The 14205-nt window shown below is 44.9% G+C and overlaps 2 protein-coding genes across 3 annotated transcripts in view; both read left to right on the top strand.

Moving 5' to 3' along the window:
• Positions 1-14205, top strand: part of LOC126086044 (zinc finger protein 350-like) — a 60611-nt gene that overhangs the window by 4963 nt on the left and 41443 nt on the right. Inside the window, exon 1 of one of the 2 annotated variants that reach the window (XM_049902052.1) lies at positions 4672-4762. The exons of the other annotated variant lie outside the window; for it this stretch is intronic. The gene's annotated coding sequence lies outside the window, so the exon portion shown is untranslated. Of the gene's footprint in view, positions 1-4671; positions 4763-14205 lie in introns of those variants that run through there. 2 annotated transcript variants of the gene reach the window in all.
• Positions 1-14205, top strand: part of LOC126086054 (zinc finger protein 613-like) — a 29463-nt gene that overhangs the window by 4963 nt on the left and 10295 nt on the right. Inside the window, exons 3-4 of the mRNA XM_049902090.1 lie at positions 4285-4411; positions 4667-4762. Coding sequence (XP_049758047.1) covers positions 4285-4411; positions 4667-4762 — 223 coding nt within the window. The remainder of the gene's footprint in view (positions 1-4284; positions 4412-4666; positions 4763-14205) is intronic.

Below are 14205 nucleotides of genomic sequence, written 5' to 3'. Positions count from 1 at the left end.
TACTACACTGCGAGAAGTAACTTCAGAACCTGTACAACTTCAGGGGGAATAGCAACCAGGATTAGCACAAAGGTAATCCCTGTGAGGTGGAGGTCAAACATACCTCCACTCTCCCTCTCCCACTTTTTTACCAATTCTAACACAAGCTATCCCTCCAATGGCACTTTCTGCTTCTCTTCTGGGTTTGATAATTTGTTGCATTGGTCACACAGAACTCATAGACCTTAGTTACAGGTGAGTGGTTTATTAAGGTACAGGGTACAACTTGGAATCAGGATCAACAGGCTGCAACTCAAGATCTGCTCCAGGAAGTATGTAGGCAGAGTCTCCCTGCTCAGTGCAAGACAGCTCTCTCAACTCTCAGTCCTCTCAGGACAGGCTTCTTTTCAATCCCATGTGTATAGGACTGCTCTCTGACCCTGAGGACAGGCTCTTCTCAGCCCCCTCAGGATAGGCTCCTCTTGGCCCTGCTGTCACCACTGACTGCTGCAGGGCCCGTTCCAGGCCTGTCCCCACCAGCACGGCCACTGTGCCCCTGTTACTTTCTTCAGTGTCATAGCCCTCAATCCGTGTTTCAGCTGTTACAGGAGATTCCTTGCCTTCTCACTGTTTTTGTTTCTTCTTTCTTCCTTCTGCTTTTTTCTGTCTCTCAAACCTCTGTAGGAATGGCTGGTTATATCTATAACTCCTTGCCAGTTTCATAGTATGCTCGTCCAGTGGGCCTACAAAGTGAAAAAATCTCCTTTCAATAGGCCAGAGATACATCATTTGCATAGTATGCCACCGACACTTCATTTGCACAGTCTATCGACCAATCCCTGGATTGCGCTTATCAGTTGCAGGGCAGGCTGCAGCCCAGGGCCAGACAGAAAGTATCAAACCAAGTTTTTTACAGCTTGCCCAGGAAATAGCAATCAACGTGACAAAAAGTTATCAAACCCTCTGGGGTAGAAAACTTGGGCTGAGGTAATTTCTCTGGATTTAGGGTAAAATTCTCTCAGAGTGTTTTTCCAAAGAACCAAGGCAAAAGGCACATAAAGAACTCATTTCACAACAGTGCAAAAACAGGCTTCCTGTGGCTCACTCTTTCAGAGTCCCTCATAGACCCTCACAGGAATAGACTAGACAAACTCAGTGGCCACAGGAGATGGACTGGGATCTCATCTGAGGGTCAAATGGGGAAAGATTTCATTTGAAGTTCTCTTACTTGGTCATGGGAATGATTCAGTTCCATGTGGGCATCACTTCCTCAATGTGTGTTGGCCAGAGGAAGCCCTCAGTTACTTGGATGTGGACCTCTCCAACATGGCAACTGGCTTCACCAATACCACCGAGACAGAAATAACACCAAATATGTAATCTATTCATGGAATAACATTGTGTCACCTTAGCACATTGTGTAAGAAAGGAGGAACTAGGCCAGTCTGTGCTCACGGAGAGGGGACTGTACACAGGTGTGAATGTGATCACGGGGCTGTCTTAGAATCTGCCTGCCACGGGTCTTTCATTCAGTGAAAAATTACTTTTAGTGCAGAGTGAGGTCTTTGGCTGTTTCTTTTCCCTTAACTATTTTCTCTTCCAGAAGTTACGGGTACACGTATGTTAGTGTATGAATAACTTCAAATATAAGAATCAGCACCAAGCCAATTCCTATGAGGTCAAATGTATCCCAGATGTCCACATTCTCTAATCTGCTGTGCCGCTCCATCTCTGACACCAGCCACTCACCCTCTTCTCAGGACTCTTTCCTACTCAGTTTGAGGTCAATAATTCACTGCAGAGTCTCACAGAAATCATGAAATGTACTTACGGTGAAGTGGTTTATTAAGGAAGTAACAGGTCACAACTCGGTTGTTGTTGTTGTTAGGTGCTGTCAAGTTGGTTCCAACTCATAGCAACCCTGTGCACAACAGAACGAAACACTGCCGGGTCCTGAGCCATCCTTACAATCGTTGTTATGCTAGAGCTCATTGTTGCAGCCACTGTGTCAATCCAGCTCGATGAGGGTCTTCCTTGGTATCAGGATCAAAAACCTACAACGCAGGATCAGGGTCAAGGAACCTTTAGGTAAAGTCTGCCTTCTTCAGTGTAGAATAGCTCTCTTAGCTCCTCTTGGCCACGCAAACAAGCAGTCCCTCCTCTCTGTGTGCACACAACCTCTCAGCTGTTCAGGCCTCCTCTCAGTTCCCTCAGGACAGACTTCCTGTTGGCCCCCTCAGGAAATACTCCTCTTAGCCCTGCAGCCTGTCACCACTGTCTCTGCCACTTAGCTTCTTTAAGGCCTGTCTCTGTAGGCTCTGCCACTGGGCCCTTTCCAGGCCTGTTGCTGCTGGCACTACCTCAGGGCCCCTTCCAAGCCTCTCGCTGTCTTCCATGTTACAGCCCTCGTTCCGTGTTACAGCTGTTGTAAGAGGTTCCTTGCCTTCTCTTTCTCTGCCTTTTCTCTCTTCTCTCTTGCCTTTTCTCCTTTCTGCTGCTTCCTGCTTCCTGTCTGAAAAAATTGTAGCTTCAGCTGTAAACACAAACTTCTTGTCATTTCAAGGCTTAGCCCTCCCCCCAGGGCCATGAACTGACCAATCCACTCTTGGTAGGCCATTTGCATAGAGGGCTACAGTGACTTCATTTGCATAGTGTATTGACCAATCACTGCAAAGTGTGTACCAATCATAGGGCAGATTGTCGGCCAGGAGCAGACAAAATATATTAAATCAAGGTGTTTACAACTGACCCAAGAAGTGTAACAAACACTGTAAGGTAGAAAAGTAGGGCAAAGGTAACTCCTTGGGGCTTGGGGGAGAAATCTCTTAAACTGTTATTCAAAGAACCTAGGCAAAAGGCCACATGAAGGAACTCATTTCACCACAGGTTGGCATTCTCACACTATCCGTGTTTACTAAACTCCCCTTTATATTCTCTTTCTCTCTTTGCTACATTTTGGGTAATTTCTTCAATTATACATTAAAGTCGACTCATTACCTCTTCAATATATCTGGTATATGTGGTGAATGGAGTTCCTTTATATGGCCTTTTGCCTTGTTTCTTTGGAAAAACAGCTTGAAAGATTTTTCCGGTAAGTCCTGAGGAGTCACCTTTGCCCTAGTTCTCTCCCAAAAAGAGATTGTTACTTTTGTCCTGGTTGATTGACATTTCCTGGGTAAGTTGTAAACAACTTGGTTTGATTCTTTCTGCCTGGCCCTGAGCTGTAGCCTGCCCTGACGTTGGTATGCCTCTTGCAGGAATTGTTCAATAGACTATACAAATGAGGGGAGTTATAGTCTAGCCACACTGACTATCCATAGGAAGTGTCGCTGGCCTACCAAGGGGGGATTCGTCAGTTCATAGCCTTGCCTTGAAGTTGATAATGACTTTGTAGGTGTAAGTAACTAGCACTACAGAGGTTTGTCAGAAAGAAGTAGAAGGAAGAAAGCAGAAAGAAGAAGCAGAGAGAGAGAAGAGGCAAGGAACCTCCTAGAAAAGCTGTAACTCTGGTCAAGGGCTGTAACACTGAAGACAGAGAGAGGCCCAGAAGGGGCTCAGTGGCAGAACCAGCGGTAACAGGCTCAGAAGGGGCCCAGTGCCAGAGCCAGTGGTGACAGACAGCAGTGCAGAGGAGCTGAGAGAGCTGTCCTGCACTATATGGGAGACTCTGCCTTCATGCCTTCTGATCCTGATCTTGAGTTGTACCCTGTTCTTTAATTAACCACTTAACTGTGAGTGTGGCCTGTGAGTTCTCTTTGGCCACTGCAATATATTAATGAACCCAGAAGAGAAGTAGAGAGTGCCATGGGAGGGATGGCTGTTGTCAGAATTGGTAAAAGTTTGGAGGGTGGAGGTTTGTCTGCCCTTCACCTCCTAGGGTTCAGTCATGAATTGATCCGAATTGTTATCCCTCCTGAAGTTAGACAGGTTCTGACAACACTATTGGTACTGCTACTACTCCTCGTCCCATTTCACACTATGCTTTAACTTGTCTGTTAATATATCTACATGTGTGTTTGTGTAGTATATGTGTGTCTGTGTGTAAATGTGAAATGTTTCTAGCTTATGAATAAGATTTTATTGCTACACATTATAGAAAATTCTAATTTCATGAGTGGGTGGATTATGGAATGCACAAATTCAGAATAATTTATTGCAATTTTGCATTTTCTATAAGATATTTAAAAAAATAGGTATATAGATGCAGCAGCCTATATAGAGGAAATGAGCAGAAAAACTTCCTTCACATTTCATTCATATCATGAAAAGGAAATCACTTCATTAAACAGGATGCTCTTAATACAGGAATCACTGACATTCAGTGATGTGGCTGTGAAGTTCACCTGGGAAGAGTGGCAGCTCCTAGACACTGCTCAGAAGGACCTGTACTGGGACGTGATGTTGGAGAACTATAGCAACCTGGTGTCCATTGGTGAGGAAAACCCTCTTGTCATTGGCCTTTCCTTGTTCCGCTGCTAAAATCTTTGGAAGGTCTTCTGGTGCTCTAAAGTGTCAGATGTTCAGTCTACTCTCTGATTCTAGATAAAAATAAGTGGGTATATTTTCCTACTCATAAAAACAATTCGTACATTTTGAAGTTGTTTTTTCACAAATATAATATTCTGCCGTTTTCACAAATCCAAGACCAATTTGTTGACTCTAAGATTCTGCAATTTCCTGTGAACAGAGTGTCAAGTTAGCAAGCCAGATGCACTCTCCAGGTTGGAACGAGGAAAACAATCGTGGACTATACTAGATGAAAGCCTTCGTGTAACCTTTTCAGGTAGGTGATCGAAAAGTGGTAAGTGGGGAAGGCTGTGGAAGTCCAGTACAAGTAAGAGAAGGTGTCACACCTGGGAGGGGTGTCTGAGGATATGTAAAAGTACCTCCATGTATCCCTTTCCCCATGTGAGACCTCATTTTCTTTCTATGAGTTTGAAGAAATATATACTCCTCTTTCTCTTCTAAGACAGATCCCATTTATTTGATCTACCTTTTGATAATTTTGGTTCCATAATTTTCTTCTTCTTAGCATTCTCAAGTGTTTCCGTTCTTCATATCCTTCCACCTCCTTTACTGTGAAATTCACCCTCCAGGCATCTTTCCAAAGATAGAACTTTGAATTCATGACTGCCCTCAGAGTTTGGCATCTTAATCCGCCTTTGAGTAATACTGATTTCATTTCTTAGCATGCAACCCCACTTTGATGTTGCGCCTGTACAGTAAACTGGTCCCTCATTGTGCTTTTATCTGCTTCCTTAGCTTCTCTTGTCCTCCACTCTGATATCCCCATTCCATTTTCTCCTTTGTTCTCCTAACGCTTTAAAGTTTCCTTCATTCTAATGAGTTAATCTGTTTCCTAGAGAAGACTGTCAGATTGTTGTCTCCTTTGAAATTGTCTAAAATAGCCTTTTCTGAATATGTTTTACTCATCTTGGTGAAACTTCCCTGTGAGTTCCCAGTATCTCCAAGGACCTAGGATCATCTTTCCGGTGCGAAAACTCCAGTCAGCTTAAGTTGTCCTTTAGTACTGTACATCTGAAATCCTAGCCATCCCGGCGGTTACCTTTAATGTTTCCTACCTGCAGGGTTCTCTTCTTTAAAGATCTCTACTCTTTCTGATAATTTTTTAACTAGAAAAAAAATTTTTTTTGTGCTTTAACTGCAAGTTTACAAATCAAGTCAGTCTCTCATACAAAAATCAATATCCACTTTGCTTTATATATTCCTAGTGGCTCTCTCCCTGATGAGACAGCACACTCCTCCTTTCCACTCTCTGTTTTCATTTCCATTCAGCCAGCTTCTGACCTGCTCTGCCCTCTCATCTCCCATCCAGACAGGAGCTGCCCACATAGTATCATGTGTCTACTTGATCCAAGAAGCTCACTCCTCACCAGTATCATTTTCTACCATAGTCCAGTCCAATCCCTGTCTGAAGAATTGGCTTTGGGAATGGTTCCCGTCTTGGGCTAACAGAAGGTCTGGGGACCGTGACCTCCGGGGTCCTTCTAGTCTCAGTCAGACCATTAAGTCTGGTCTTTTTATGAGAATTTGAGGTCTGCATCCCACTGCTCTTCTGTAGAAAAATATTTTCAACATCCTGCATTCTCAGTTCTGTCATAAACCAGATCAGCACTCATATCTACTGAAATGACAATTCAGAGTATGAGAATCAGCCCAATGCTGGTTCCTATGAGGCTGAGATCAAATATATCCCAAATTCCCACTTGTATGTTGTTTCTGACACCAGCTATTCTTCTTCAGCACTGTCTTTTTCTAGTGGGTTTGGTAATCTGTTGCAGTGGTCACAGAGAAATCACAGAAACACCGTATCTGCAATAACAACTTTTAATATGACAGAGATGTTTACTAACAAAGAATGTAAATGACGAAATGCATAGAACAAAGCCTGCAAGTATTTCCTGCAGAGAACCTCAACACCTCAGAGGCATTTGCTTACTCTTCCTGAAACAGACGTTCATTCTCGTCAGCTAGGAAACCTTTTAACCGGGAACTGTTCTGTGATGTCCCTTAGTGGGCTGCGCTATCAACTGCTCTTCTCAGCTGGCTCCCAGTTTCTTCTGGCTTGCTTCTGGATAGTTCTCAGATGGTCCCAGTTCTTGAGTGGTTCTAACTACTCTAGGTCAGCTACAGCTCTAGGCCGGCTTCACAACAGCTTTTGGTGCAGAATTCCCTTAGTGGTATACCCTCCTCTGTGGGTGACCACTTGCTCGTGGTGCCCCAGCTCTCAGAATGTTAACATGTCTTGGCCAGTATTTGGCTTTACACTCTGCTACCACTATCCTAGTTCACTCGTTTCTGCAGCTTCACGTCTTACTGTAGTCACTTCCTCCATTGCCATCACAGCTCCATTGTTACAGCTCTCTTACCTGGGTCTGAGTGGGCCTCAACAGTGGGCCTCTATGTCCAGAGACAAGCTTGCTTCCTCCTGTTGGATCTCATTGTTCAGTGCCCCCCTGAATCCTCAGCGTTTTTGCCCTTCATGTAGGCCAGCCCTTAAGACTGAGCAGGGTTCCCCGGGCAATCCAGGTAAAGGTCAGATTACACAGGTCTCCCCCAACAGTCAGGGTGAAGGTCAGTTACAGGACATGCTCCACAGCTAATCCTAGTGAATGTCAGTCTGGCCCTTTTCTCCAGCCAGTCCCAGTAAAGGATCAACCAGCCACACTCCCCAGCCAGTCTGTTTGTGAAGCCAGTTGTTTTCTACTAGCTACAGACCTTGTCTAACTTCAAGAGTACAGGTGAGAATCAATATTAGCACAAAGCTGATTCCTATGAAGTGGAGGTCAGACATACGTCCACTTTCCAACTTTTTCACCATTTCTCACACCAGGTGCTGTTCTACCCACGGCACTCTCTATTCTCTGCTGAGTTTGATAATTTGTTGAGCTGGCCACGCAGAAGACACAGACCATATTCATTGTAAAAATGGTGTGGTGGCGCCTGACCCCTAACTTCACAAGGGAGAGGAGAGAGAATCATCATCAACATCAGCCCAAGACTTACTCCTATGGGGTGGAGGTTAGACATACCTCCTCTCTCCAACCTTTTTACCAATTCCAACACCAGCCGTCACTTCCACAGCAGTCTCTACTTCCCTGGTGGGTTTCATAATTCATTGCAGTGGGCACACAGAACTCATAAACCATACTCACAAATTATGTGATTTATTAAGGAAATAACAGGTTACAGTTCAGGATCAGGAAGCATGTAGGCAAAGTCTCCCTTCTCTGCAGTACAGCTCTCTCAGCTCTTCTTGGCTGTGCAGGACTCTTGTAGTCCCCAGAGGATAGTCTCCTCTTGGGCCCTGTTATGGATTGAATTGTGTCCCCAAAACATGTGTGTAAACTTGGCGAGGCCATTATTCCCAGTAGTGTGTGATTGTCCACCATTTTGTCATCTGATGTGGTTTTCCTGTGTGTTGTAAATCCTACCTGAAAGTATGATGGGATTATCAGCAGAATTTGGTACTGGGAGTGGGGTGCTACTTTAACAGATAGCTAAAATGTGGAAGCAGTTTTGAAACTGAATGGATAATGGCTGAAAGAGTTTAAAAGTCCCCAACAGTAAAAGACTATTGCCTTGAAGAGAGGATTGGTAGAATTATGGACATCAAAGACAATTCTGGTGAGGACTGCGAAGGAGGTGAGGGGAGCTGTAACACTGGAGATGGCACAGATGGCAAGAAGCAGCAGCAGAAAAATGGCAGCAACAGAACCAGGAAAACTGAGAGACAGCACTGGATTCAACCTATGGTGTGAGAGGCCTGAGTGCCTTTAGCAGGAGGCTTCCTGGCAGAGTGGGCTGTCTCCAGACACTTATCAGTGGAGCTAAAGAGCTTTCAAAAGCTTGCCCGAGAATGGCAGACATGGGTGGTGAGACCTGAAGGGCTGAGAGGCCAAGGAACACAGAAAGCAGAGCTGCTTTAGTCTCAAAGGTTAGGGTCACAACCTGTGGAGTCTCAAAGAGTGGAGTCACCAATCCGATGGACTAGAAGAATGAGGCTACCTAAAGCTGAGGGAGCAGAGTTGCTATTCTAGTGGGCCTGGAAGATCAATCTAAAGCACAGGGCCAAGGGGCCTCTACCCAGAATCAGAAGAGTATGGCCAACACCCAGAATCTGGAGGGCAGGCCCATTGCCTAAATTGTTTCAGAGAACAGAGGATTCTTGTCAAGCCTTGAGAGCTAATATGATATGTTCTGCTGACTTGCTTGGTGACAGTTATCCCTTCTTTCCCTCCAATTTCTCCCATTTGTAGCGGAAATGTCTACCTTGTGCCTTTTCCACCATTGTATTTTGGAAGCAGTTAACTTGTATTCTAGATTTCAAAGGTAAAGAAGAATTTTTGGATTTTGGACTTGGAGTTGATTTAAGATTTTTACTATGATATGGTGGGGTGTCGAGGGCACTGGGATGGTGGGGTGAATGTGTTTTACGTGTGGCAAGGACATGAGTTTCTGGAGGCCAAAGGATGGAATGTTATGGATTGAATTGTGTTCTCCGAAAACGTGTGTAAACTTGGCTAGGCCATGATTGCCCATTTTGTGTGATTGTTCACCATTTTGTCATCTGATATGGTTGTCCTACATGTTGTACATCCTACCATCATGATGTTAAAGAGGTGGGATTAGGGGCAGTTATGTTAATGATGCAGAACTCAATCTACAAGATTAGGTTGTGTTTTAAGTCAACCCCTTTATGGATATAAAAGAGAAAAGTGAGCAGAGAGATAGGGAAACATCATACCACCAAGAAAGTAGAGCCAGGAGTGTGTGTCCCTTCAACCCAGGGTCTCTGCACTGAAAAACTCCTATGGCAAGAGAAGATTGATGACAAAGACCTTCCCCTAGAACCAACAGAGAAAGCCTTCCCCCTAAAACTAGCACCCTGGATTTGGACCTCTAGCCACCTGAACTGTAAGAGAAAAAGCTTCTGTTTGTTAAAGCCATCGACTTCTGGTAAGTCTGTTATAGCAGCACTAGGTAATGAAGACAGCCCCCTCAGGATAGGCTCCTTTCACCTCATTATGACAGGCTGCTCTCTTGGCCTTTAGCCCTCAGACCTCGGCTGGGTCTCTGCAGTGCTTGGGTTACTGATACAAAGCTCTTTTAGGTCTGCCAGTAAGTGCCTGTGGTGTGATGAATTGTTTTAATATGGCCTTTTTTTCCATAGTCTTGTGGTTCCCACCTAGGTGTTTGGGTGGGATTGTGCGGGTGGGGTAACTGTGGCCCACCAAGGGGTTTGGTCAGTTTTGCCATCCTGCTGAGCTTGAGGTGAGCCATCCCAGAGGCAGGAAAGGAGAGGATCCTACCACCACCACAGAAGAAGAGCCAGCACGTACATTTGATCTGGGGTCTCTGCGCAGAAAAGCTCCTGGAACCAAAAGACTGAGAGACAAAACTGAGAGATGGAAAGAAGCAGTGGCAGGAGAAGAGACCATCAAGAGACAGGGCAGTGGGCTTCCTGGCCCACGGAGTGAGAAAGCTGATGACTGGGGCTCCTCTGGGGATTTATTGGCAGGGGATAAAAGAACTTTGTAGCACTTGCCCCTAAGTAGGCCAGAGGCCGATGGGCCAGGGAGAGGTATTCCTATAACACGGCTGGGAAGCGGCTGTCCTGATGGAAAAACTACCCGGAGAGTTCCTCAACCTGAATTGTAACCTGTTACTTCCCTAATAAACCCCGAAATTGTGCGTATTGTCTGAGTTCTGCATGGCCATTGCAATGAATTATCAAACCCAACAGAGAAGTAGAGAGTTCCATGGGAGGGACGAATTGGGTCAGAATTGGTAAAAGATGGTGGAGAGAGGAGGCATATCTGACCTCCACATCCTAGGAATTAGCCTTGGGCTGTTCATCTTGATTCTCCTTCCTCTGTGCACTTAGAGGAGGTCAGACGCCAGTCCCACACCATTTTTACGATGCCCAAAGACACACAACTCCGCCAGCAAGTGTCTGCCCAAAGGCACTCAGATCTCTCACTCTGTGGTCCAGCATGTCCACTGTTGGCTGAAAGCCTACCACAGCTGTCTCGCTTTGGTCCTGGGTTCACTGCTGCCACTGGGTTGTGCTGTGCTTTCTGCCGCTTCTTGCAGGACCCCGAGTACAGAGGATGCCCCCAATCCTGCCTCTTCTTCTTCTTGGTGTTACGAGATCTTCTTTCTGCTGTGGGATTAGCTCTATTTTAAGCCCAGTGGCATAGCAAAACAGAGCGATACCCTAAAAGTGTTACATATACCTTATTTGCATGGTCCCACCCCCAGGTGCCACCACTCATCTGTCAGTTTGTTGTACTGTGGTGGCTTGCATGTTGCTATATATGTATATTTGAAAATTACCGGCAGGGTCACCCCTGGTGGGCAGGTTTCAGTGGAGCTTCGAGACTTAACACTAGGAAGAAGGACCTGGCCATCTAGTTCTGAAAAAATTGGCCAGTAAAAGCCTTACAAATAGCAGCAGAACATTGTCTGATATAGTGCTGGAGGACGAGTCCCTCAAGTTGGAAAGCACTCAAAACGAGACTGTGCAAAAGCTGCTTCATCAAAGTAGAGTAAACCTTAATGACATGGATAGAGTCAAGCTTTGGGGACTTCATATGCTTATACAGCAATGGCTGAAACCGAGAAAGAGTTGCAAACATCCATTAGTAATCAGAATGCGGAATGTACAAACTATGAATCTGGGGAAGTTGAAAGTCATCATAAATCTTGGCTGAAAGCAGAGACTACCAGAAAGATATTTACCTGTGTTTTATTGGCTATGCAAAGGAATTTGACTGTGTGGATCATAAGAAATTATGGATAATATTAGGAAGAAGGGCATTCCAGAACACTTAATTTTGCTCACACGGAACCTGGACACAGACCAAGAGATAGTTGTTCGAACAGAGCAAGTGGATACGTCACGGTTTAAAATCAAGAAAGTTGTGCATCAGGGTTGTATCCCTTCACCATTCTTATTCAGTCTGTATGCTGAGCAAATAATCCATGAAACTGAACTATATGAAGGATGTGGCATCAGGATTGGTAGAAGACTCATTAACAACTTTCAATATGCAGATGACACAACCTTCCTTGCTAAAAGTGAAGCAGATTTGAGGCACTTACTGATGTAGATCAAAGATGTAGCCTTCAAGATGGATTACACCTCAACATAAAGAAAAATAAAAAATTTTCACAACTGGACCAGTAACCAACATCATGATAAACAGAGAAAAGTTTGACGTTGTGAAGTATTTCATTTTACTTGTGTCCACAATCCATGCCCATGGAAGCAGTCAGGAAATCAAACAACGTATTGCATTCTGTAGATCCGCTGCAAAAGATCTCTTTAAAGTGTTAAAAAGCAAAGGTGTTACTTTGAGGACTAAGATGTGCCTGAACCAAGCCATTATATTTTCACTTGCCTTATATGCATGTGAAATCTGGCCATTGAATAAGGAAAACCAAAGAATTGATGCCTTTGAATTATGATGTTGGTGAAGAATACTGAATATACCATGGACTGCCAGAAGAACAAACAAATCTGTCTTGGAAGAAATACAGCCAGAGTGCTTCTTGGAAGAGAGGATGGTGAGACTTCATCTCACTTGCTTCTGCTATGTTAACAGGAGGGATTAGTCCCTGGAGAAGGATATCATGATTGGTAAAGTACAGGGTCGGCAAAAAGGAGGAGGACCCTCGAGATGGATGGACACAGTGGCTGCAACAGTGCCCTTGAGCATAGCAATAATTGTAAAGATGGCGGAGGATTGGGCAGCATTTTGTTCTGTTGTACATAGGGTCCCTATGAGTCAGAAGTGACTTGATGGCACGTAACAACAACTCCCAACAGGATTTCCATGCACTTTATTTGCATTAGCAGCAAACTGTCCAGTCCCCTTGATGAGCCATAAGCGCCTTATTTGCGTAATCCCGCCCAGTGATTGTGTGGTAGCCACAAAGACTATGGCTAGAAGGACTGTATTAAGTAATTCACAATACCACAGTCAGAATTATATGCTTTATTAGGGAAGTAACAGGCTGCAACATGGCATTGGTTGGCCCTTCTTCTGGCCACACCCACTGCCAGTCCTCACTGGGCCTCTGCCCTACTGGGCAATTGTTACAGCTCTGTTGGCTCCACTGACAAGTGCCTGGAGTCATCCCGCTTCTCTGGCAGGCCTCCTACCCTTAGAGGCTCAACTCTCTGTTGCAGATTTACTGCAGATGTCTCACACCATCTCTCACTGTCTTCAGTGTTACAGCTCGTGACCTGTAGTACCGCTCTTTTAGGAGATTCCCTTTCTCTCTCTCTTTATGTATGTCTCTCTTTGAAAACTGTTGTCAGATTGACTGCTTTCATAAGTAACTCAATATTATTGGGTGGCTGTATGCACCCTATTTGCATAGTGGAGCCCTGATGGCATTATGGTTAAGAGCTCAGCCAGTGAACAAAAGTTCATCAGTTCGAATTCCCCAGCTGCTCCTTGGAAACGCTATGCGGCAGTTCTACTCTGGTCTGTCGGGTCGCTATGAGTCAGAATCAACTCAATGACAACGGGTTTTGGTATCTGCATAATAGAGTAACCAATCCTGGAAGATTGTGGCCCAGTCAACCACTTTTGGCAGAATTATAAACCCGTGGCTAGAAAGGCCATGCGTAAAGCAAACCATTGCACTGCAGCCACATGACGTGCCTGTTGCACTTTACTACTTCAATTGAATTCCTCTGTGTATTCACTAATTGTGCTAACTACACAACAAAGGGAACAAGTAGGGCAAATCCTGCCTCCATTGACCACTGTGGTTTGGATCAGCATGATACCAATTCCCACCTTCCCTCATCTCCATTATCATTCTTGCAAACCACTCATGTGTCACTTCCTCCTCACTGGCCACCTGGAACCAAATCCTCTCCTCCCTCACTACCCAGGGCCAGATCCTGTCATCCATTGCTTCTCCGAGCAAGGTCCTCTCATCCCTGCCTGCTTGGGGCCATGTCTTGTGTGTCCTGCCATCATGGTGTCAAAATACCCAAGTTAGAAGGTTGACAGGTATATCTGTGTAGCCTCGAATCATTTCCACACATTCTAAAATGTTGCCTATTACAAAAAAATGAGGGCACCTTGATTGCTGGAAAATTCCAAAGGCTATCTTTGAAGGAAGGAGCCCTAGTTTTGAAGTGGTTAAGCTCTCTGCTGGTAACCAAAAGGTTGGTGATTTGAACCCAGGAGCCGCTGTGCTAGAAAAAGATGTGGCAGTCTGCTTGCATAAAGAATACAGCCCTGGAGACTCTATGGGGCAGTTCTCTGTCTTACAGGGTCACTATGAGTGAGAATCGACTCAATGACACGGGATTTTTTTTTTTTTTTTTTAATCTTTCAAGGGACCAAAGACAGAAACCAAGTTGACGTCTTGTTGTTGTTAGGTGCCATCAAGTCGCTTCTGACTCATGGGGACCCTGTGTGGAACAGAACCAAACACTGCCCAGTCCTTATCTATTCTGAAAATCGTTGCTATGTTTGAGTCCATTGTTGCAGCCACTGTGTCATTCCATCTCATTGAGGGTCCTCTTTTTTGCTGACCCTCTACTTTACCAAGAATGATGTCCTTCTCCAGGGACTAATCCCTCTTGATAACCTGCCCAAAGTATGTGAGATGAAGACTCACCGTCCTTGCCTCTAAGGAGCATTCTGACTGTACTTCTTCCGAGACAGATTTGTT

The sequence above is a fragment of the Elephas maximus genome, chromosome 11, assembly GCF_024166365.1.
Source record: "Elephas maximus indicus isolate mEleMax1 chromosome 11, mEleMax1 primary haplotype, whole genome shotgun sequence".
NCBI classification, from domain to species: domain Eukaryota; kingdom Metazoa; phylum Chordata; class Mammalia; order Proboscidea; family Elephantidae; genus Elephas; species Elephas maximus.
The sequence above is the reverse complement of the archived record's forward strand: the minus strand, read 5'-3'. Positions and strand labels throughout refer to the sequence as shown.